This window comes from Pseudopodoces humilis, chromosome 16 (assembly GCF_049639895.1).
Source record: "Pseudopodoces humilis isolate 2021_Gansu_Grassland_sample_001 chromosome 16, ASM4963989v1, whole genome shotgun sequence".
NCBI lineage: Eukaryota > Metazoa > Chordata > Aves > Passeriformes > Paridae > Pseudopodoces > Pseudopodoces humilis.
In genome coordinates, this window is record NC_142215.1 from 11,582,833 (window position 1) to 11,606,816 (window position 23,984).

At 39.2% G+C, this 23,984-nt stretch overlaps 1 protein-coding gene across 1 annotated transcript in view; it reads left to right on the forward strand.

Annotated features, from left to right (window-relative positions):
• The first annotated feature begins 23,376 nt into the window (after positions 1 to 23,376).
• The window catches only part of TIPE3 (TNF alpha induced protein 8 like 3), a 44,728-nt gene continuing 44,120 nt past the window's right edge, over positions 23,377 to 23,984 (forward strand). The window contains exon 1 of the mRNA XM_014251357.2: positions 23,377 to 23,524. Coding sequence (XP_014106832.1) covers positions 23,473 to 23,524 — 52 coding nt within the window. The 5' untranslated portion in view covers positions 23,377 to 23,472. The remainder of the gene's footprint in view (positions 23,525 to 23,984) is intronic.

Genomic DNA, 23,984 nt, shown 5'->3' on the forward strand with positions numbered 1-23,984 from the left:
TTACTTCACTGTCAAATTAAAAGCTTTCAGAATGATAAACCTTACATCTAGCTAAGTGAAAGGGAACTGGAAGGTAGTGAATGGCACACTAAAAAAAAAAAAAATTTAAAAATCACAAATACTCTTTAACATAGCTGCAAATAGATTTTTCAGGCAGTGATCTGATCTTGAGATGTTCCCAATGAAAATACTTATCCTGGAATTTTAAAAGCTTTATTAGTAATTTTTAGACATTAATAAACAATTTTCATTTCATAGATTGTTCACTTTCTGTATTCTCCAAGAAAACCCAATGTTACAGCCTCAGTTGAATTCCTCCCATTAAATACAATTCTGACCTCAAAAGAAAATTCCACTTGACAGTTTCCAGCAGAAAGAAATACAGTACTGTTGGATAGAGGAAAATAGTTCAGAATTTAGGCCAGATCTGCTTGAAATAAATTCTTTTGTAATTTAAAACTAGAATTTGCTCCTGACATACAATTTTAAACAGGCTGTTACCCAGGACTCAAGAGTCTGGGACTGTTAGGTGATGTTGTGTTGAGTCCTATCTACTGTTATTGTAAACCTTAAAATTTATATCTATTTATAAAAGTGCTGGGTTTGCACGCTGTCACAATCATACCTTTTTCAAACAATTTAATTTTACAGTATGGACAAGCAGTGGGCTCTGCAAATCTCTCCTGCTGTAGCACTCATTCCCTTCGGATACATCAATGCACTGGAAAGGAAGCACAGTCACCCACAGCCACCCCACTGCTGCCCCAAACTGAGATGATGTTGTGCTCCCCACGCTTTTGCCGCATCTCTCCAGGTGCCCATAACTTTGTTCAGGTACAGCCCAGGAGCTCTGTGAACCTCCACAGGGCCCAGCAGAGGGCGAATTGCTCCTGCCACAAGCACAGCTCAGCTTTGGCCAAGTCCCTGGTGATGGACCAGAGCTGGAAGCCAAGAGACTCCTGGTCTCACTCAGTCTTTAAACATTGCTTTAGGAAGATGTGGAGTCATTCCAAGTGCAGAGATGGAAGGAAAACCAGCCCGGGAACAGAACTTATCGGAAATAAATTATTTCACTTATTTATTATTCCATTTATTATTCCAATTAGCAGTGGCATAGAATATTTTCCAGTATCACCTTTTGCTAAAACTATTCTCCTAGTCTCGTCAAATCTTTATGTATCATTTGGCATCAAGATCAGCAGAACCTTACTCGGTAGGGCTCAAAATTATTTCTGAGAAACTGCAGGGTCTTGCTGGTATTTTAAGTACAATTCAACCCAACAATTAATTTGATGTATTAACAACACACTCTCTAAATATGACATCTTAATACAATATTTTCCCTGTTAGTGGCTTAATTTAATGTAGTGCCTCTATGGCATTATTCCACAGTCCATAGCTGAACAGAAATCACAAAGGAAACATTCTGGTTTTTGAAGTTAGATTTTTATGAGTAATGTAGGGCCCAACACCTCATGGAGCCTCACAACGCTTCCACAGAAGGTACCAACTTATCAGCCCAGGAACTGAGCAGGTCTTCATAATAACACTTTAATTAGTTGCTGGTCAAAATCAAGTCAGATGCAAAATAGGATGTATTTGGCACAATGTGCACAACTCTATTAAACAATCTGATTAGAGCTGAAATACCTCCCATTGGATTTCAATCATTTAATTCCTCTTTAATTTTAGAAGGGCTAATTAACATTTCACTCAATGCCTTATAAGCTTACCCTTATCTTGTAATGATATGTAGATGGAGTTGAATTTCATTCTCCATTTAACAACCATTGAAAAATTCTTGGCAAGGAATTATAGTTCATAATAATTATATTCAGAAACTGCACCTTCTAACACCTATACGCATATTTGTATTTATATTCATCCTTTTTTAATTCCAACAAATATTGGAAGACATTTTTCAGTGTTAAACAATAGTTCAAGAGAGACATGAGAAGAGTATAAATCAGTATTATTATAATATTAAGTATGGTGCTAACTGCATTAAGAAAATTGCCTCTTACTGCCATTTCAGAAAGCACATAATTAAATTGCAAAAGAATTCAGTCCAGCTACTGAATGAATTCTAAAGCAGCTGCAAATGTATCTTTTTCTGTTTGATGTGAAATGTTTTCAAATGGATTATCACCAGCTCAGATGTATAAATCCAAATGAAATTGTATACGTTGTCTTCCTTCTAATGTTAAGGACAATGCAAAGAAGATATATTAATTCCAAATAAATGTTCTCAATCCGTTATATTACTTCACCTAAAGAACTCAAAGCATGTTATGAGTAACAATTAATCTTTGCAATGAGGCTGATTTGGTAAACTGCTGCCTCAAGGAAAGGCTAGAGTAAAAAAAACAATCTAACTGTGTAGCTCTGGACCTAATTACTTGTGGGCCCCCTCACTCAGAGAAGGTTTGGTCAAAACCCCAAAACATTGGGACAAAAATCCATTTTAAATGTCTTTGCTTAGATGTCAGGAGATATCTGAGTCTGGATCTATGAGGATGGTGTGAGTAAACAAATTATGCACAGAGTAAACATTTGCCCACATAAATCATGCCATTAGCAGTTTAACCAAAGGTTTTAGAGCGAGAACTATCCCGGACAATGCTTTGGCTCCAACCTCCAGTAAAACTCCTGGACAGCAGAAAGTTTCAGGCTAGAGGGAAATGAGGAGGTGAGCCAGCTCCTACTGTAATTGTGGCTGCAGAGAACCTACAGGTGAAGATGATGGCTTCACCATCAGGAGGTGCACCTTGTCAGAACTGGGACACCATGTCTTGTTGTGACACCTCACCTAGCAAGGAACAGGATTGACCTTAATAACAATTATGTGTAATACTATTACATAATCGAGATGCAAGAACACTTCAAGAAGGATCTATGCACCTTGTTAAAACATGCCAGTTGTGATTTACTATTGCTTCCTTATCATTATTAACTAGGTCACCAGTAAATTATTGGTTCTATATTGTGTGTTTCCCTTTGTTGCATGCAAGTATCCCACTTAAAATAACAAGTGCAAGAACCCCAAATTTTGCTTAGTTGTATTTTTAACAGCTACTTAAAATTATATCAAGGAATGACAGCGCCCCATTTTCATTTCCTGCTGAACTATGCACTACAGCTCTGTCACAATAGCAGTATGTCACCTGGCAAACACTGAAGTCTGTTGAAATTCTCTTAAATTATTCTCTTATCACTAATCAGTTCTGAAAATGCCATGGAAACTCTGACACAACTCCACAAGGGATAAATTGTTTTGGAGAACTGCATCCTGGAAGGTTAAAGGTTTTCATGCAGCACTCTAGTACAAAACACTGGCACAAGCTAGTGGGGTTTGTGATTCACAGGACGAGGAAGTTTTTGCAGTTGACACAAAAAAGTTGTACTCCCTAGTGAGCATTCCCTTCTGAGCTCTCACTGTGTGCCTTGGACTCTGTGCTCAAAAAGCCCTGTGCAAGAACTCGAGCTTCTGATGGCCAAGGCTTGGAAATTTTGTAATACTGCCAAAAGGAGAATCCAAGTCCATGTATTTGTAAAAAAAAACCCAAATTCACCACTACACCAAGCAACAACCTAGCATATTTCCTGAAATAGGGGCAATGATGCAGTGTGCAGTATTGACATGCAGGAACAGTGTCCAAATTTATAAACTAGTGAAAACTCAATTTTGCCATGCACTTTAAATTTGTCAAGTTGTGGATTGCAAATTTTTGAGCAGATTTAAGCACAATAATGGACCTACTTAAATTTCAAAAGACTTAGGAAATTTTCTTTTTAAGTCTGCTAATGTGTATCTGTTTCCACACTGATTTTTTATAATTAAATTATTAAATTCCCAAATCTCCTCCAAGAATTCAAGGAGCTTTCCACCGAACAGAAAGCAGGACCAGCACGTGAATAGAGAAATAGGAAATTAAACCAATCCAAAACATCACTTCTGTGTTTGGCTTCTGACGAGGCTGATTAATTAGCATGGTGTTTAAGTGACACCATAGTCTCTCAAACAAAGTACCACAGACTGGACTTGGATCAGAGTAGAAACCCTTAATGAATATTACTGGAGTGGAGCCTTTGCAAATCCAATGACTATTTATATATTGGTCTACAGTTTGAAAAGTTAAAGAATAAACTGAAGTGTGACATTTATTCACCAATCCTTTAGAGAACTTACAATGTGTGGTTTATAGGGGTTCATTTCAGTATTCTGAGCAAGTTTAATGAAATGTCATGTAAAGTCAGTGGGATTTAGAAAAGTGTTATGATTGCTCTTGAAAGCAAGATTTAATCTTAACATATTTTAAACTTAATAGTAAAGACCCCATGTTCTTCTAATTGATTAGCAATAAACAGCAGTACCCATGTACAACAAATTCTAGATTTTTTTCCTTCAGCCTCACCTCTGAGATACTGCACAGTTTACCTCATCTGCAGAGCTTTGCCACTATTATTTTTTACAGTTATTTTAAATCTGAAATATTAAGGTTACACTCTGTGCCACAATCTGGTTTTTTGCATGCAAAATGTGATCAGATTCTGAGTTGCCTTGGAGTAAAAAGCACTCAGGTATTTCCTAACCCTTCAGCATAATTTTAGGATCTGGTGTTAGAGAATATGCAGAAATAGATATGCATTAACTATGAAAGACTGCAGAACATATGGCCTCCTGATTACTTAAAATAAGCACTGAGAAGTTTAATGAAGACACATAATTGCCCTCCCCTCGCTAATGATGAGTCTGCTGGATTATTAAAGACGTTTTACCTTTTGTGTGTAACCTGGAATGGAAATGGAGGAACAAGGACTGCTTCACCTACTCCATGCATAGATACATGCAGAAATCAAAGAATAACCCGTACATTGCTAATCCCCTTCACTCAAAAATAAGGATCATACGAAGTTGCATTCTTTTTGTGTGTTCTCATCCCAAAAGTTTTTGTACTTAACGTAAGAGGAAGGGAAGAAAATTTTAAAACTATTTTCAGTTCCACCAATTTTCTAAAACATGCAGCAATATAAAAACACTGTATCTGAGGAAAAAACCCCATGCTCCTAATTTATTAGACATGATGGAGATTTCTTACAGAGACACAAGTTTTGTGCTCACAGCTCATTAAACAAAAGAAAGCTCAAGAAATAAATTGAGTTTTCCTAGTCCTGGTTGCATAGAACTCTATTCCTATTCACCAAACAGAACCTTTTTGTCTTCCTCCCAGCTCTTGGGGAATCATGTACCAGGAGGAGAAATGCCTTTGTAAACCACAAACCACAAAGACTGAAATAGGATCACTGGATCTAAACCACTCAACTTCTTGAGCAAAAAGAATTGCTTCTATTGAGAACAAACTGGATGAACACTTGAAGTCTGATATTATCCCTCAGAAGATGACATAACACCATGTGGATGAAATACAGACATCAAGAGTCATGCTTAGACAATACACTTGCCAAAAATGATCCAGTTTAATTATCTCTAAGGAGTAAAAATATCAGTTAATAAATCTGGAATGTAAAGTCGAGTCTATTGTGCTTTCAAAATTAAATGTACAAAAGAAGCTACATCAAGACTTTAAAATTAATTAGGGAATATGTTACCTCCAATATCTCTTTAGAATTAAATATATTTTCAAGACAAACAAGAAGAATGAAACATTCATTGCAAACTGGCTTAAATTATTTTTCAGGTGTCATACATTAATAGCAATATCTTTTTGCCAAGTGGGTATATCATTTTTGGGCCTAGAGCAATGACTCACAGAAATAATTATCTTTTATTAGACTGGTGCTTGTGTACAAGATAAATAACTGATAAGCAACAGGGCTGTCCATCACAACTATCCTGGCAGGCTGTTATTAAAGAATGTGAAAGGACTGACTGTTATGGGGGTGATTATATCAAGTACAAGCATGCATATAAAAAGTTGAACACTTTAAATCCATTGGCAATACCCCATCACTGGTGAGACATTTATTTGGAAAAAGAAATCCCATTCAATTTTGCATAAAAACACCAGTAAAGAAATCCAAAGGTCTTAGAACATGTATTAAAAGTTGCAATATTTTTGCCCGACATAAGGCAGATTATCTAAGACATCTTGGCTGTATCTAATTCTAAAGAAAGTAAAAGGCAATATGAAAGTCTAACCAGACTTTATCCTGTTCCCATTTTAACCAAAAGAGATTTTGTCAGTACCTTTATTAAGGATATGCTACATTTACTCTTTTGCAACTAGAAAGCCTTTTGTTCTCAGTCAACTCTGCTGCAATATTTTCTCATCATATCCATGATAGAGAAGTAAATCATCCTACAGACCTCTTCTTCACACCAGTGAAGTGCCTTTTTGATATTTTTATGCCTAGAATTCAAGTCAAATGCAACTCTCTACTCATTTCCTCTAATTCTACAGTTTTCAGCCTTCAAAAGAAGATACTGAAGAAACTATAACTGTACCAGAACCAAAGGAGGCCTTACTCATGCCAGCCCTAAATCTTTAATTCAAGTATTTAACCACCACTAATCATGTGTTTTATTCATCACCAGTTTTCTAACTTTAAAATTTTGACTTGATATCTAGAGCTGTGCAAATAAGAAGGTTGCCAACAGCATTTTAAAAGAGCATTTAAAAAAACAAAACAAAAACAAAACCCCCACCACACTCAAAACCCAGGTTTTTACTCTTCCTTAAAAATCTAATTTAAATACAAGCCAGGTGGATACAGACAACTCAAAGCAGGTAAAAAATGTTCTATATGAAGTTTAAAATGTTTTGATGAATATGTGAGAGGGAACAGAAAGAAAACAGAACAAGACTGATTTTGCATTTCTCCAATGGGGTAATAATGCATGCTGTACCTCGGATTTTTTGACTGTTTGGTGATTTGTCTGGGGCTTTTTTTCTTTCTGTGCAGCATGCATGAGACAAGACTTATTGTGGTAAATACAGCTATACAAACTCAAACCCATAAACCTAACCACCAGGAGAACATACTTAGAGTTGTGTGTTGAGATGGATTTTGAAGAAAAAAAAGGCACATTCATTTTGAAAGAGAAAAAGTAACCTTATTTGACAATATTTAATACAGACACAGTGCACAAGGAAACACATGCAGGATCCTTTTTCAGCCAGTATGGAAGAAAAGTTAAATTAATGTCCATTTCTCTTTTGGTGCATACTGTCTAGTATTGCTGGCTATGTTAACTGCAATAATTTCGTCCTAAATCAATATTTCTAGTGACCAAAAGAGTCCTCAGGATTATCCAACCCTGCCATAGAGGTCTGAGTGGAAGATGAAGATTTGAGATCAAGGCTGGGAAAAAAAGGGAAATCACAACATGGGTTTCACACAGCCCACAGAAGGCACAAGATTTCCCTTTTGCAAACTTTAGCTCAAGCTCTGTATGTTTTATAAAAATATGAAGAATGATGAGTGACAGGGTGAAGGAAGAGTGGAGAAACATCATCTCAGATTGCAGACATTTGCTGCACTGCCAAATGCTGCTTATGAAGGCTGAGCAAGGTTCCACCATGGCTGCCACGCTGCTTGCAGGAGCAGATAACAGCACAGCTCATGGCAGGAGCTCTGCTGCTGCTCATCTCTTGGTTTTGACAGCCAGCAGTCCAGCTCCCATCTCCTCTCTGGCTGCTGACTTCTCTAAGGTGGTCTTTATTAAGAGTTATTACATGGCTATGCATTGATCTCTGCATCCCTAGGACACACAGGCCCTCCTCACATTCTCAATAAAGCTTTAACATGCTTTGGAAAGAGTACGGTTTTATTCTAAAATTTTAACAGCTTCACCATGCCTGTCAATAGTAAAAAAAAAAAGGAGAAATGCTGTCTTAATCAAATGAGAATGATTTCTCAGCTGTCCACCATGATGGAGCCAAGTAGCAGCTTACATTTTTTGCTATGAAAGTCTTACAGGAGTGTCCTTGCCTTTCTACATGGAAGTGTGAGGTTCTCTGTCTTCCCCACCCCCCATCTCAGAAACCAGGAACTTGTCCTATTTAACACTTATCAACACACAGAAATCCAAAGGGTCTCTAGCTGGGACATGATGCATTATTTAGCTTTGTTCAGGTCAGACAGACAACTCCTGGCTTTCAACAGCACTAGGAAATCTTGTGGAGTGTTCTTTCTCTCCTCTTATCCAAGTTCTCCCTTTTGCTGCTCAGACACTTCAGTTCTTAGACTTAGGTATTACATGGGACATGTACAGATCCCAAAGTCATCTGCCACTCAGACATACTGTATCACCACAGCAATTGGGAAAGGTTATTTCCTCAAATTAAAGAGAGCTTTTATTAGTCCTATTGAAACGATGAAAAAAACAAAAAACACAAAACCAAAAACAAAACAAAAAACAAAAACAAAAAAAAAAACCTTCTGACTGCCTGGTTCTGCTCTGTCTCTTCATGAGTTTTCACAAACTACTCCCTCCTGCTTTTCAGCAAAGCTGCTGTTTGGCAGCTCAAAAATCTTCTGTCTCACATCAAACCTCAGACACTTGTTCCACCACAGCAGCATGTGAGATGAATTATATTTCTTTCTTTTCTATTAAATTATATTTTAAATCTCAGGTATGGCTTGCTCAAACCATGTAAAATTCTATACAAACCAGTCGACAAGACCAGTTAAATACACAAAACCGATTGATTAGACTACAGAAAATCTTGCTGAAACACATGTATAGCCAGCAAGAGTTTGTCTTTATCACCTGCCCATGTATTTCTGCTGTGATATTGAAGAATTTTGCCCTGCAATCAAAGAGGGCTTCAATAATGGGGAATATTTTTTTCCCAGTGGAATTTGCTGAAGTGCTGGAAAGGTAAAACTTGAAACTTCCTTGAGACAATGCAAAATGATGCTGACATAGCTCCACAATCTCTGCGTGACTGTAGTGAGTTGTCAAACTGAAGGCACTGAAGTACTCAGGATGATTATATGCTGGAGAAAGTCTAATTAATACAACTGCTGTAGAAGAGTATTGCATCTTTTGATAATTGAGTTTTATCAGAAATGGAAAAACAGAGGCATAGAATTAAATTGATTGATGAAATTGATCTATTACATTCTGAATAAAAATGAACAATAGCTAATTCTTGGCACTCACAAAAGAATCAATTTTTGAGAGACTGAAGAGTAAAACTTTAAAAAGTTTTTTAAAAGACAAATCTTTCTAAAATATATTTAAAAAAATAAATTAAATGTAGCAAAAGCTGTATTTTCTGTTCTGAATAACCCTAATGCTTTGCTGGTCAGTCATCATGATAGAGTTACCACAGCACCTTCTCATCTTCCAACCCAGTGGAAAAACTTCTCAGATCAAGACAGTCAGACAAGCCATGAACTGTGAATCACAGTAGAAAATTCTGATATCCTGGACTGTCAGAGGTAAATATGTTTACTAATCATCCTTCCTTGCCTCTCTACGTTTTAAAAATGAATGAACCATTCTGATAGAGAAGCTAAAAATTATAATTCAACTGTCATCCTTACTGGGCAGCAAAATGCTTAATGAGTTGGGAATAATTCAGCAATATATATTTGGTTCATTCATGTGGTTAAATAACATCTATGTGAGAATGTTCTCATGCATTTCAGACAGTCCTCACCTGTAAGTGGTCACTGGCTCATCATCTCTTCAGAATAATATACAGTATAAAAAAACAAAAAGAAACCAGAAAACAAAACCAAACCACAAAAAAAGCTATCAAAGATCTCTGCATAAAAAGGGGCTGGTTGTGGCATCTTCTCTTGAGCATTGCCCCGAGACACTGCTGACCCAAGAGCTCAATACTGAATAAGGAAAATGAGATTTGGCTATTAAATGTGTATACAGATTTCTGAACCGTGAGGAAGACAAAAACCTGTAAATTTACAAAGTTACCACATGTAACACTCATAAAATTTTTCAGAAACTGGATCCTGTGAACTTTATTCACAGTATTTCTTTATCTTCACTTTAAATTTGACAAGTCAAACCTGAAATCATTTATCTAAGCACCTTAAATTTCCAAGTTTGTTGAATTCAAACAGCTTCATATGGGTAAAAATTTCATGACACGATGGTTCAGGAAAAAATAAAACAGTGTCCTGGAACTGGGATAAAATTGCACACATTTTATAGACAGAATTTATGCAATTAAGAGTTATGCTTCAGAGACTAAAGGTGAGCTCAGTTCATTGGTAATTATGCGAAGAAAATGGATCAGCAAATTAATTCTGCTACAGGATAAAAATTAATGCATTGAGCTTTTTTTATCAGTTTCTATTTTTATTGTGTTCTTATTTTCCTCTTTGTTCCATAATGAAGGGGAGGGGTTGTAAGCATCCAAGCTTGAGCCCTCATTGCAGAACAAAGTTCCCATTACTGTGCATTACCAAACTGGGTGCTCATTTCTTCCAATTTTATCTCAACTTTGCCATGGGACATCTGTTCTTGTGTACTGTTTTATATTATTGACACCTTCTACTCTGTTACAAGAACTTGGACAACAATCTTGAAAGGATGTTCCTGCTTTAAGACTTCTAGAATGTGCATTTTAAAAATTAAAATTCCAGCACAGCTCTCTAATTATGTTAACAGCTGAACATCCATTTCCAAGTGGAGGATGTAAGGAGAACCCAGATGTGGTGTGATATGTACTGCATGGCAAACTTATTGCTTAATGGTCTGTGCTACACCGTACAAAGAGGAGATATTTTCTACTGCTAAGTCCTTGGAATTTGTGAACAATGCAGCTCCAAATCATGCCAGTTTCTATATAAGAGTGAAAATACAACACTTTTCTACAGCGGAATCAGACCCATTTGTTACCAATTTTTAGTGGAAGGGAGATTTCCCAAAGGGAGAATCCAGATTCCTTTTCCACACCAATGTAAATGAACTTCAGTTTATATAATTAAGACTAAGCCCAAATTTGTCTAAATCTTCAAAATTAACAGTGCAAAGACAACCTTATGGTTTAATCCATCATACAGCATTTAGACCTGGATGTCAATTTTTAATAAAGTTTTTTTTTATCAAAAAAAGTCATTTCCCTAAACTGAACATCCTCAGGACTGCAGCATTATTTGAGAAAAGGGAAACAGAAATCCCAAAATACTGTTTATTTAAATCCGTTCTCTCTGTTGACAAAAGTTTTTCTTCAGCCTAATGAGCATTTCCACATAGGTTTCATAGCTGAAAAAAGGACAGCGTAAAAAAGGTTTCCAAACCAAAATGGGTTGTTCTAAGACTGGGAATCTGGGAAAACAATAATAAAACACTTGGAACATTTGGACCAGATTCCTAAATGTAATGTTAATATCGTAAATTATTTTCACTGATGAGATCTGGAATAATTGCATGGTAGCTGAAACCCAAGGCTTTAAAGTGTGCCACTTTAAATAGGCTCAGGGTTTATTATTAATGCTTCACTTGGACCATTGGGTCAAGGGACTTGGGCAGGAAAGAAAATGAAGGTCCTGGCTTCCAAACTGGCTTTCTTTGGATTACTCAGATACCTAGCTTCTGTGTCAGCTTGCAGTGAAAGACAGAACACATGCACAAAAACTCATCCACATGCTTTGTCCATGTTACAGGAATCAGCCTCTGGATTTCTGTGTTGGCCTATTAGTAAGGATACAGGAAAGGATGTACAAGGCCTGACACATGAGCCAAGGGCTTGGTTATTGTTCAAAATAAATCACTACCTAATTACACTTTGCCAAACAGAATTCACAGCTTTCTTGTGGCACACACCCAGCAAACATTCCTTACTGTAATACTTATAATTTTGACAACTTCAACTCACAAAATTGCTAAGAGTCTAACTCAATTTAATTCACTTTATCAGCAAACCCTTCTGTGTTGCTTCTTACTGAAGGAGTTTGATATTAGTGGTTGCCACTTAAAAGCTTGGGAAGTTTTGGAAGACTTCTAAAAAAACCCCAAAAACCCACAGTGCAAAGAGTTAATATTTCCACTCAGAGACACTCATCCTGACAAGAAACTTCTCAGATAGATATGCCTTTAGCCTTGCTAGCCTGCCAATAATCCAGCTGGGTTATAATGGCAGGCACAATGGTAGGGGAGTGACATCCCCACCATAATAAGCAGCTAAAGCGGAGACAATTTCATTACAAACCAAAACGAACATTTTGTCAGCTGTTACTATAATACACAACTGCAGAAAATAGGGTATCACAAATAATGATAAATATTCATTAGGACATCATTGCAAGACTAAGAGAGACACGGCTCAAGCAGAGCTGCCACTGCTGGCTTTACAAGTCACCATCCCTTCTCTCAATATGCTAAACTCTCTTAACTGATGGCCAGCAATGATTTTTCCTAAACATCAGCAGGAAACACAACTGTTTAGGATTTCATGGCAGACTCTCAGTGCCTCACAGGAGTGAGCTTTTAAAGAGAAACAAAAGGAGAAGAGAGTCTACAGGCAGATGGTAGGCAGCCGGGGAAAAGTCATGCTGTGCTGGCTGACCAGCTAAAAAGAAACAGAGGGAGATGGTCCAGCAAACTCATTGTGAAACAGACAAGGGCAAAACTTGGGGGAATCACAAACAGCTTGCTTCTGTTGCTGGTGCCCCTATTCCCTGAAGTGCAGGGGATCAGAACGAAGTAGAACTTGGAAGAGAATATGTGATACCATACCAACCCCCTGGCACAACTGCTTCTCTGCTTTCTGCTCTTGTGGCTCCCACAAGAACCACAGCTTCCATCAGGTTTTGTATTGAAATGGCTTTAGCCGTCCAAGGAGTAAGCAGGTAACAAAATAAAAGTATAAGAGAAAGTCTCAGGTTGAACCTGAGCTAAACAAAGGAATTACTGTATCAACAATATTGCATCCAGCTGACCAGATGGAACAAGATTTTGAGAGGTTCCAGAAAAACATGTGCACCCAGCAGCCATAGGAGAACTACAACTACCATATATATTAATGTACTTGTAGTTCTCCTGCAGCCTCATAGCCTATCATTACCACATCACTGCAATATATTGAGATTGGCAGGCCTATTTCTATTATGGACATTTGAGTGTTCATGATGCTTAAAAGAAATGCATTCAACCCCTACACACACACACACACACACACATATGTATTTATGTCCTGGCTTTGTAACGATCACCTGCTTTCTACTTGTCATCACCATCCACAAAGGTTTAAAAGTCACAAATTGAGCAAATCCTAGCTGTGAAGAAAAGATAGCTTAAATAATTATAATAGGCTCCGTCTTTTGAAGCGCAGGTTCCTGCTTTGTAAGAAATACGAAGCATCGAGAGTGCCACAGCTTTCTTCCAGTCTGAAGAACGGCACAGCCAGGCACAGTCAGGTGAGAAGGGTTTGAAGCAGCTGGTCCAGCCCTCCATCTGCCGGCTGTGCTGAGTGCGTGCGCCTCCCGAGGCACTGGCACCAAACCAGACTGCCTGAACTTCGTCCTGCTACAAGTCACCTTTTACATACTTTATTCAAGATTTTATCACCTGGTGGATTATGCAAATTACAGAATATAATACTTAAAATGATACAAATTCTCATTTAAAAACAAAAACAAGAAAACCCCAGCACGGTGGAAAGTTGAACAGACTATTTTGTCTCTGTACCAGCCAAGACCTAAATCACCACCAAAACTTTATTTCCCTAATTTTTGCATAAAAATTCCTCATTGTATTCTAGTTTCCCACTGCTTATCAAATAGTCCAGCAAGACAGCAAAATGAGAATTACTACTTTGAGAATATGAAATTCATAAAAGGCATGTTTCTCTTAAAATCTACCCACAAAACAAATTTAGCAGTAACACATAGAATTCAACAGAGAAGAGGGTAGGTGAAATTTCTCCATTTACTCAAGTGGATCGCAAAGAAAGGGAGTGAAGAAACGAGGGCAAAAAATCCAAATCACTGCTTGGGACAGGAGATTGAATTTTTAACAGACAAATATCCAAGACATGAAAATCTCAGGATTGTTCCAGGAAATGAACATATTGCATTCCTCACTGAGCCCTTGAACTTCACTCATCTAAGTGCACAGGAAAGAAGAGAATTTCTTCATAAATCAGAAATAAGAGAAAGAGTGAATAAAGGCTGAGTCATCACAACTAAAACTTCAGCTTCCACCTACACCTCTTACACATGCACACACACACAGAAGATGAACAGCATTGTTTATGAACACTGACACATCTTAATATCAGATGAGTCATAATACAAGGAATTTCAGGATTCATTTTATCATAGCTTGTTTGAGGGATATAAAAAGTGGACTGCTTAAATCCAACCCACATATTCTTTGTCCAGTGCTATGTAAGATTGCCTTTTCAGATAGTACTTTTCAATATCAACAGCATCTCACTTTAAACAATTGAAGTCCATTTTTGAAACTGAGGCAGTTATCCCAAAGCAGGTTTGCCTAGTGGTCAGTGTGATACTGGACACTGCAACTTTGTAGTCATAATTGTAGATATCTTTGTACTACTTACATTTACTTTCATTTCTACCTTTTAAATCTATGCATAATTTAAAAAATTTTACAAGTTACATAATCAGTTAACTAAGGATTTCCTCTCCTAACAGTTTCAGTACTTCATATCAAAATTTAGCTGCAGCTGTACCCCAGCTGTGGCTATTTGACTCAGTCCTCATTCCTAGCATACAATGCTCTGACATGACAGCAACAGCACAGGCTCCTTGCCTCCTTCAGGGCTAAACTTTATTTATCAGACCTCTTAAATCCCTAGAGCTCATTAAAACAAGGAATGCTCTCCTTCAGTAAAAGCATGAGTAGCCAGGCTCAGTTTTGCCCCAGATATTTTTATCTCTAGAATATCAGCTACTATAGATCCTTCTCTCTAAATTCTCAGTAGACTTATAATTTCACAGCACCAGGTTGGCTCTAATGAGGCTCTGAAAGGTCTGTTTAGGGTTGTGTGGTCACCCAGACTGGTGTTTGCTGGGTGTGATTTCTTATCAGTTACGGGGTTCAGTCAGGGTCCATCATCCCTCAAAACCGTGGGGAACTTTAATCTAAGGAAGGAGAGCATGCTTGCTTCAGTGCCCTGATGATCTCCTGCAGCATTTCAGTTCACTGACTTTGGGATGACTTTCTGTGCTTCTTCAGACTCTTTTATAATAATACCTGCTGCAGCCACTGATCTGCCCTTGGGCTTGTGCTCTCATAATGAGTCTCTGCAGTGACTCAGCTGCTCCCTGGAACTGTTGATGGGGAGCTGAGTGGCATTACACAACCCACCCATGGACACCATCACAAATCTGTTCCTTCACTTTGGCTCTCAGGAAGGAACTGGGCCTCTCAGCCATGCACAGAGGGTTTGGATTCTCACATTCCCAAACACCTAGTGCTGTCTCCTCCTCAGGTTCTGCACCACGTGCTGCTGATCTGATCATCCCACTCTAGCACCCTTCTCACCAGCACTCAGTTTCCCTGTCACTCTCCAATCCTTCGTGGTGCTCAGTACTTCCTGGGAGAGGCTGAGCCTCCACTTCCACCTGCTTGTCTGAAAATGGGAAATGCTCAGCCTCCCTCATGACTCGATCTTTACTTGGCATTCTCTTCAAATACACCAGACATTGCAATTTTAATACAACAAAAGCCTTGCTGGAAACAGTTGTTTTAGGAATGGCTGGGCTATCATCTTTGGCTCTAAACTGATTTCAGAGAATGGATTTGATTCTCTCTTACCTAGAGTTTTTAATTCTTTAATTTTTATACATATTTTACAGGTGCATAACAAACCAAGAGGGAATGTGCCCTGCAGACTGGTGTTGTACCCTCTGAGGTTAGACTGGTTAATGCCTCAAGATGCCTTCCAGCCTGGGCTATCCTGTGATCCCCAGTACTTTCACAGCCTGACTGGCAGCCATACACATTACACCAGTTAAATGCAGCACTACTGCATTATGCATTGCATAATCTTGTTTTTTCCAGCTAGTTTTCCCTGCACATCTTTGTTCTCACTGCACGATGGACTCTCTTTGCTCTCCCAGCGCTTTATTTGCCAATCTGAGACTTCAAGCATTTCAATGTTACATCTCCCCACAGCTCTATCCCAAACTCCCACTCTATTCTAGGTCCTTGACATGGAACAGCAATGAAAGTCAGAAATTCAAGGTATTTTTTCCTTCCTTCAGATTAGTATTCCTTTTTACTGAAGGAGCACAAACAGTAACTGTGACCCCTCATACAAAAAGTTGTAGCAGCAGGGAAACAGTGCTAAGTTGTAAGGTGGTGTTTGACCAAAGGTTGATCTCAGTCTTGGAGGTCTTTCCCAGCCTTAATGATTCTGTGATTCTATACTGGAAATAGGTAGAATTCACATAAAATTGTTCAGTAGATATTATTGGGCAGACACATCCCACAGTACTGATCCCAGCAATATTAATAGAAGATGGTAGTTTGTCTTAGCTGTAAAAAGGACCCAAGATCTACAGTCCAAAAATTTAGTTAGAAACAATAAAATCTCTAGATCTTTATCTAAAGACAAATTTGCATTGTCCAAGTTGAATTCAAGTCCTTCATATATTGTATTTATGGGTACTCTGATGCCCTCCATGTGTGCAAGAGAAATAATTCACCTGAAAGTGCCCTGGACAGCAAGTTTCTAAGTAATTTCATTCCCTTTAGTGGGACTATTGTAGGACTACATGTAATCTAATTGCCCACATTGCATGTTCCCAAGACTACCCATAAAATGCAATTTTATTCCTGGGTTGATGATATTTAGTTATTTATAGATAGGTGGGCAGCAGAGTGCTTTTTGCCATGCTATTAGAGATGGTCATGAAGTAATGCCCACACACAGTCAGATGATGTTCCCATGCTGTTCCAAAAATCACATCAAGCTCTACAGAAACCACAAATGAGTATATTAACATTCTGCCATTTGAGCATTCTAATCCATTTGTGGATGTTAGTGAATTGCTCCACAAAATATTGATTCCTGTCTCGCTGATTGCCTCTCAGAGATCATGATTCTCTTTAGTTCCAAGGATTCTATACTTCTTGGCAGAAACTCTACCCCAAGACCAATCCCAGCTGCTGCATCACCCTTTCAGTCACAGCTGTACCACTCCTGGGCTGAAACCCACATCATGGATTCTGTCATCTTGCCAGTGTGCACTATAAAGGTAAAAGTCAGAGTCACAGCAGCAAATGTAAGGAAGCATCCAGACCCAGTCACATGCAAAACACTGAATTCCTTAACACTCCTCCTGATAATATCCAATTTATTGAAGTTCTACACAAGATGTGCAAGTCTATGGATCTCAGCATTTGTCTTTTATGAGAAAGCATGACCTACCTGTTTTAATAAATCAGGATGCATAGGCACCACAATTATGTGACTAAATAACAGCTTTCCAAACACAACCTAATTTGAAATGCTAGGGAAGTTGGGTTTTGTGTACTGAATAAAGATATACAGAAATAACCACAGTGAAAATGCATTTTCTAGGATACAGAAGCATGTAAAAACACCGTGGTTATAAAATAAGTGGATGCTAGCATAAAGAACAGGAGCACAGAACTTAATTAAATAACTGATACTACCTATAAACATTCTGGAAAGACAGTACAGTATAGGTCCTCCATGGTTTCCTAGCAACAAAATTTTCTCTGCTTTCTCAGAGGATGGTGAAGTTGTGGAATCCTCCTACACACAATTTGAAATCAGGGATGAAAACAAGGATGACCCATCTTCCAGACTGGAAGCATAAAAACTGCCTCAAACCATCCTGAAATGCAGCTCAGTAAAAGGCACTGCTGGCTTAACTGTGTTTAATTTGCATATTAGGCAAGGTCAAAGGCTTAAGTGTAGCCATAGGGTAATCAACCCTTGTATTGAAGGGCATAACTCAATAACACAGGAAAAGTAAGGAATGTGACATATTTTAAAATAACTTCAGTGAACACCACAAGAATTAAAAATAATTCCCAAAGAAAATGGCAGAAAGGAAAAAGGTTTAGACTGGCAGCTGTCCCCTTGCTTTCCCTAAACAGCATCAGAATAGAATAAAACAGAAGAAAATCCCCTGGTTTATCCTATATTTCACAGTGATTCCCTTGAGAAAAATCCCTTAAAATTTATTTACCCACCCCCAGAACAGAGAAAGCAAAAATGTATTTCTACTAATCAGTTTTAGCCTTTACTATTATTAGTACCCCATCTGTAATGAAATTTAAATAGCAAGTAAAATTATTTTAAAGCCATGATGGTTACTTATAATGCCTAAATTCCTCCTCATAAAAAAAGAAAAAGAAAAAAAAAATGTTATAATATAAGAAATAAAATTTCCATGCAGAAATTCCTCAAAAGAAATTTCCCAGAAATTTTTAACAGAATTAACAGGTGCTTTTTCAGTTTGGAAAGTAGCTTTCATTTCTTTAATCACTTAGAAAGCAAGATTATGTATTCAAGAGTTTGCCAATATACAGGTAATTGCATCTATAATTTACAAGAGTTATGTCTTTCTAAGCACAGGACAAATCACCATCTCACACAAAGGAATGGTAAAGTATCTGTAAGAAAATAAAACCCAATATCATTAAAGTAGTAGAAAACAATGAAATGCCCAGGCAATCCAATTTGAAGTTTAATACAGAAAGCCTTATTCTACTGTCAAAATCCTAAAACTAAAACTGCACAGAAAAGTAACAACATTCTCATGGCCAAAAGTGTACATGAACATTTTTGCTGTTCAGTTCCCATGAAGCCTTGTTTCTACAAGCTAAGAGGAAATGGGACAAGCTACTACTTTGCTTTTTCACTTTATTTCACTTGGAATTAAAATCTCCTGAGAGCAGCTTACAAGGCATTGAGGTGATAGGACTGAAACTGAGCCTCAATCTTTAAATCTGGTATTCCAAACATGACAGTTCACCACAGTCTCAGCCTGTGACTGCTTCCTCAGCACCAAAGGCAGAACATAATTCAGCAAGACCAATGGCTAAAAATATGTCCATGCTACAGTAGGTATTCAGAACTGATACTCTCCATCTCTTACAGTTACTTAAAAAGGGAGAGAACAGAAAATACTGAACTCTTCCATATTTATCCCCTCAACACAGGATGTACAAGCACTGCCTACATTATGTGTTACAAGAATCTCAGTCTTTGAATATCTGCTGGCCCATGAGAAAGAATTAAAGTAACACAAGACATCTTGTTCATCATCTGAACTCTAAATCAAATCTGTTTTCAGATTACAATAGATGCATTATTGCAAAGAAAATCTCCTAGCAATGCACACAAAATGTCCATATGCAATGCATGCTGATTGGCTTCCAAACCCCAGCAAGAGTCTAAGTTACCAACATGACAAAATTGTTGACAAAGAATCTACTGACACCAATTACTCATGTCCTGGAAATAATGGTGCATGGTAGTTTTCTTCATGAAATATATACATATACGCCACAAAGAAATTGGGGAAAAAAAATCTAAAATCTGCTACAGCACATTTCAAGAGTTTGCCAGCCTGTGGGAGATGCTGCTCTGTTTAATATATTCAGTAGCAATCATGCTTGGTATTGTTAGGCTAGAGTGTGACTGCCAGAGAGCCTCATAAATGGTCAGACTTGAAAGTTTCCTTAAGAAATATGAAAGATAATAAAATATATAGTGTAACAAAATATCATGCAACAAGTTTAGAAACAGTAAATCCTAGGGTACATGAATTTAAATAAAGAAATAATTTGTGAGGAAGAAATATAACCTTACTTTTTTACATTTAGAGAGGAAGATACGATCCTGCCTTCCTGGACAGTGTAAAGGAGACAAGTCAAACACAAAGATGGTAGTGGGGGTTCTGTTAGATGTAACAATGGAAAGAAAAGAGAGACTGTTTTCCATTAGAGGTTTGAAGGCTCAGTTTCAAGGAGGGAAGCTCAAGTAGCATACCAGAGGTAGCTTACCAGCCTTTTATTCAGCAGAAATGGATAACTGAACAGCTCAGGTACAGCTCTTGGGATTCAGGCCAAATTCTGTGCTCCACATTTGACTTTAAATCCCAGCTTCTCAGTAACTCATTTCCCTCTAAAAAAGAGAAATACTTCAATCTTGATTTCACAGCAGGCCTGTAAGGATGAATGTAAGACAGGGATGGAATGGTAGCTGGGCTACCTAAGCATTTAGAATACAATGAAATTGTATTTGTGTGAACACGCAGGCGTGATTTGCCAATGGAACACTGCAAAACTCTGAGTCCTAGAAGCTGTCATAGGCAGATCCCCAGCACTCACACAATGAGTGGGCAGAGGAGGGTTTTAGCTAAGTTCCATATGGAATGAAGATCAAGACCAGATGCAGCCGAAATGTGAATGGAGGAGCCACACAGGGATGTAGCATCCTATAACTGGGATTACATGGGGCAGTTCCAATGTTACCAGCTCCCCTGCTACATCCTATTGGCAGAGATTTATAGACAAATATATTAACTGGTGCTTGAGAAAAAACATTCCAGATTCTAAACATCCTAGGCTTTGGGAAGCAATAAAGGAAACAGTTGCAGAGCTATAGTCACAGAGATTAAGTTTATAACAATGAATATGTAATTGCACTATTTGTACCAAATGCAAAAAATAAATCATGAAATACCAACTTTCTCCACGTGGAGTTTCATTTAACAGGCACCTAGATAAGTGCATATATTGCTGTTAATAAACTTTTTGTGCTTTTCTCTGCACCAGTATTGTAACAAGTGGAAACTATGAAGTTCAGAGCTGTAAGCATATGGAATTTTCCAGGTCACATGTTAAACCAAGTGCGGGACTGTGCTGGGCAGAGAACATTGAGAGCAAAAAAACCCTGAATTCTAACCATATGTTTTGAAATGAAACAATATGCTCATTCTGTTACAGCTGAAAACTTTTCTAACCGCTTTATGGTTAGCAGCAATAAAAAGGGAAAGTAATCTTGAGGCAGAATTTACTGTCAGTAGCAAGTAATTACAGCAGAGTAATGAGAATACCCAATGTATATATCGCAAGCATGACGCAATTCAATATTGATTAAGTTATAACATTTCCATCATTATATTTATTAGTGTGGTTATAGGATAAAAAGGATAAAAACACTGACAGGAATTAAAATAAGTGGGGCTTGGGTTTTCCTTTTAAGTATTCCATACTAAGACCTTCATTTTTCAGAGGATCATGAAAAATAACTTTTCCTTCTACTAACTGAACTATGATCAGCAGAGGACTATTCAAGAACTTTCATTTAATTTCAATTATAGCAAAGGCTATACACTCAGAAAAGAAAAAAATTGCACGCAGAAAATAGGGTAAGGCCAGTGCCTAGAATACACCTTGAAGAGGCATCCAAGATGCATTGTATCAGCCCCATCCATGACCCAAAATTCAACACAGAGGCAGCCCTCTTTGCCACTGAGGAAGCTGGAAGGGTCCTGCTGGACACTTCAAAAAACCATCATGTTGCTTTGCTTGTCTGATTACAGTCCTTGCCATTAAATAGTCAGAATTTGTCCAGATCAGAAATTACCATTAGTTTCTAGCAATTGAAGACAGTCCACAAAATTAATTAATTGTACTCAAATGAAAACTTGCTCTTCCTACTAAATTGTGCTTTTAATTAGGGAGGTGATTTAGGTTGCTTTTGACAAGCATAAATGCAAACAACGACAATAACAGAATGAGAGAGAGCCTAAAATCTTTTCATCTCTCAGATTCTACCACTTGGCGTGGTATCTGGGATTATTTCTGTAATTTAATATTGGGACTTCTCTGTTGCTACATTGTTTCTGTTGCTACATTATTTATATCACGACTGTAGATTCCCCACATATTCTGCAGTCAAATTTTACATTTGCTTTTCACAACAGAATCCTAGAATCACTTTGGTTTAGATGTTTTTCCTTACACTATGCAAATTTATGAGATTATATTCAGCAGTATTTGGAATGTCATTTTAAATTTAATGAAAACATATACAAACAACAGTCAGAATTTGTTTTCATGGAATAAAACCCATAAGTGTCTTAACAGTATGGGCTCATGTTATGACAGCAATGTCCCAAATTACTTGAGAACCAACTTTTCACTCCAGAGGTTGAAGGTTTTTGTGTCTACACTGACCATAGCAATGTGTGCATTCCAGGGTGAGAAAGTTTGAGGTCTTTTCTTTCTTTCTTCAGGCTCAACTTGGTTTGAAGCAGGGAAGCAACCTTAGAATATAAACCAAATTTTTAGTATTGTAGCATTTCACAGAATAAGCCATCACTGGAAATAATTTGACAGAGCCCTTTGAGTTAAAAGAAAGACTTTTTTTTTTTTTAATCTCATGCTCTATGCTAAGAAAAAGTCTTCACGCTTGTCAAGAGTGTCAAGCTTGAACTGATGCAGCAGATAATTTGTTATATGCAGCCTGAAAGCAGCATCCAGACATTGCTTTTTCCAGCAAGAGAGGCCTATGGTTTTGGGGAGGGAGTTCCAGACTAAAGCTGTGGCCTACAGCTACAGGTATAAACCCCCGGCTGGAGATTGCAGCAAGCTGCAGCAAAGCGTTGAAGGCTGGCTTTTAACACGTGATAGATCCATGGATCCATCAGACCTCCAAGGCCTGTTTTAGGATGGCATTTGGCTCCCAGTTACAAAAGTACTTTTTGCTACTACTTTCCTGAGATTTTTGTGCTAGAATTCAAGTCACTTTTGGTCTATAACAGCAAGAAAAAGTAGAACTAATGAAAGAGAGATCTGCTTAACTGCAGAGCTGAGTAAGTGACCTCAACCCTCTGAATTAAGGGATGGCTCATGACTGTAGTAGCTTATGGGACAGAAGCAAAACCTGCAGAATCTAACTTCTACATTTTTCACTTCAAAACAATCTAATGACATGGCCATTTACCAGATAGTGCACTGTCTCCCTCAGAAAAACACACAACCGGGAAGCAACAGAATTCAGATCTTCATTAGTGCCCCTTCTGGGCACTAATACCCAACAAGAACTGACACTTCCCCATTGGCCTCCTCTCTCCTAATTTTTGAGGACACTTATCATTAAGAAGACGGAGCCGGTAAAAAGAGACAAGGCGACTGAAGCTCAGGGGAGATGTCCGCAAGAAGAGCGATGGGAAAGACAGCCGGGAGACGCGACGGCGGCGTACAGGACTGTCATTTCTCTGTTTCTGCGCTCGGCAGCGCTTCCTCGGGCCGGGCCCGATCCGTGAGGGGCGGAGGGGCCGGGCAGCCCAACTTGTGCAGCCCAACTTGTGCAGGAGCGGCGCCTCGGCCGCGCCCCCGCTGCCTCCGCCCTCAGCGCTCCCGCCCGGCCCCGCAGCCAATGGCGCTCGGCGAGGCGGCCGCGTGTGGTGGCGCGGCCCCGGCGCCCGGCGGCGAGCGCGGGGGAAGGCACGGGCTGCGCTCCGCCGCTTCTCCTGCCAGCGGCGGCCCGAGCTGCCCCCGGTGCCTGCAGCATGGACTCGGACTCCGCCGAGCTCAGCGAAGGCGAGCTGGTCTCGCCCGCAGGTAAGCGGCGGCTACGCGGCGGACGGGCGCTGGGTCCGGGGCGACCGCGCCGAGGAAGGGGTCGGGTCCCTTTCCGTCCCCTGCTGTGGGGTCCCCGTGCTGTGAGGCGGCTCCGGGCACAGGGCAGCGCCGTCCCCGCTCCCGCGGCCCCAGCAGAGCCGAGCACCGGCCCCGGCCCCGCTCGGGGACGGAGCCCGCGGGCTCGGGGGTGCGGCCCCGCTCCGCTGCTGCCCGGGCTGCGGGAGAGCTGCCCCCGAGGGCTGTGACGTGACAGCTGCTTAAATCGCAGTGCTGGCGGAAGCCGGTGCTTTATACCCGGGGGCTGCAAAGTTTTGGGGGGTTAGGTCGTGGCTATTCCGCTGTGGCTCCGGGACCACCGCTCCTGCGCGCGTACCGAAGGGGAGAGCCCGCTCCGGGGCGGGCACGCAGAGCCCCCGGGCTGCTGGGCTTTTGTTTGCAA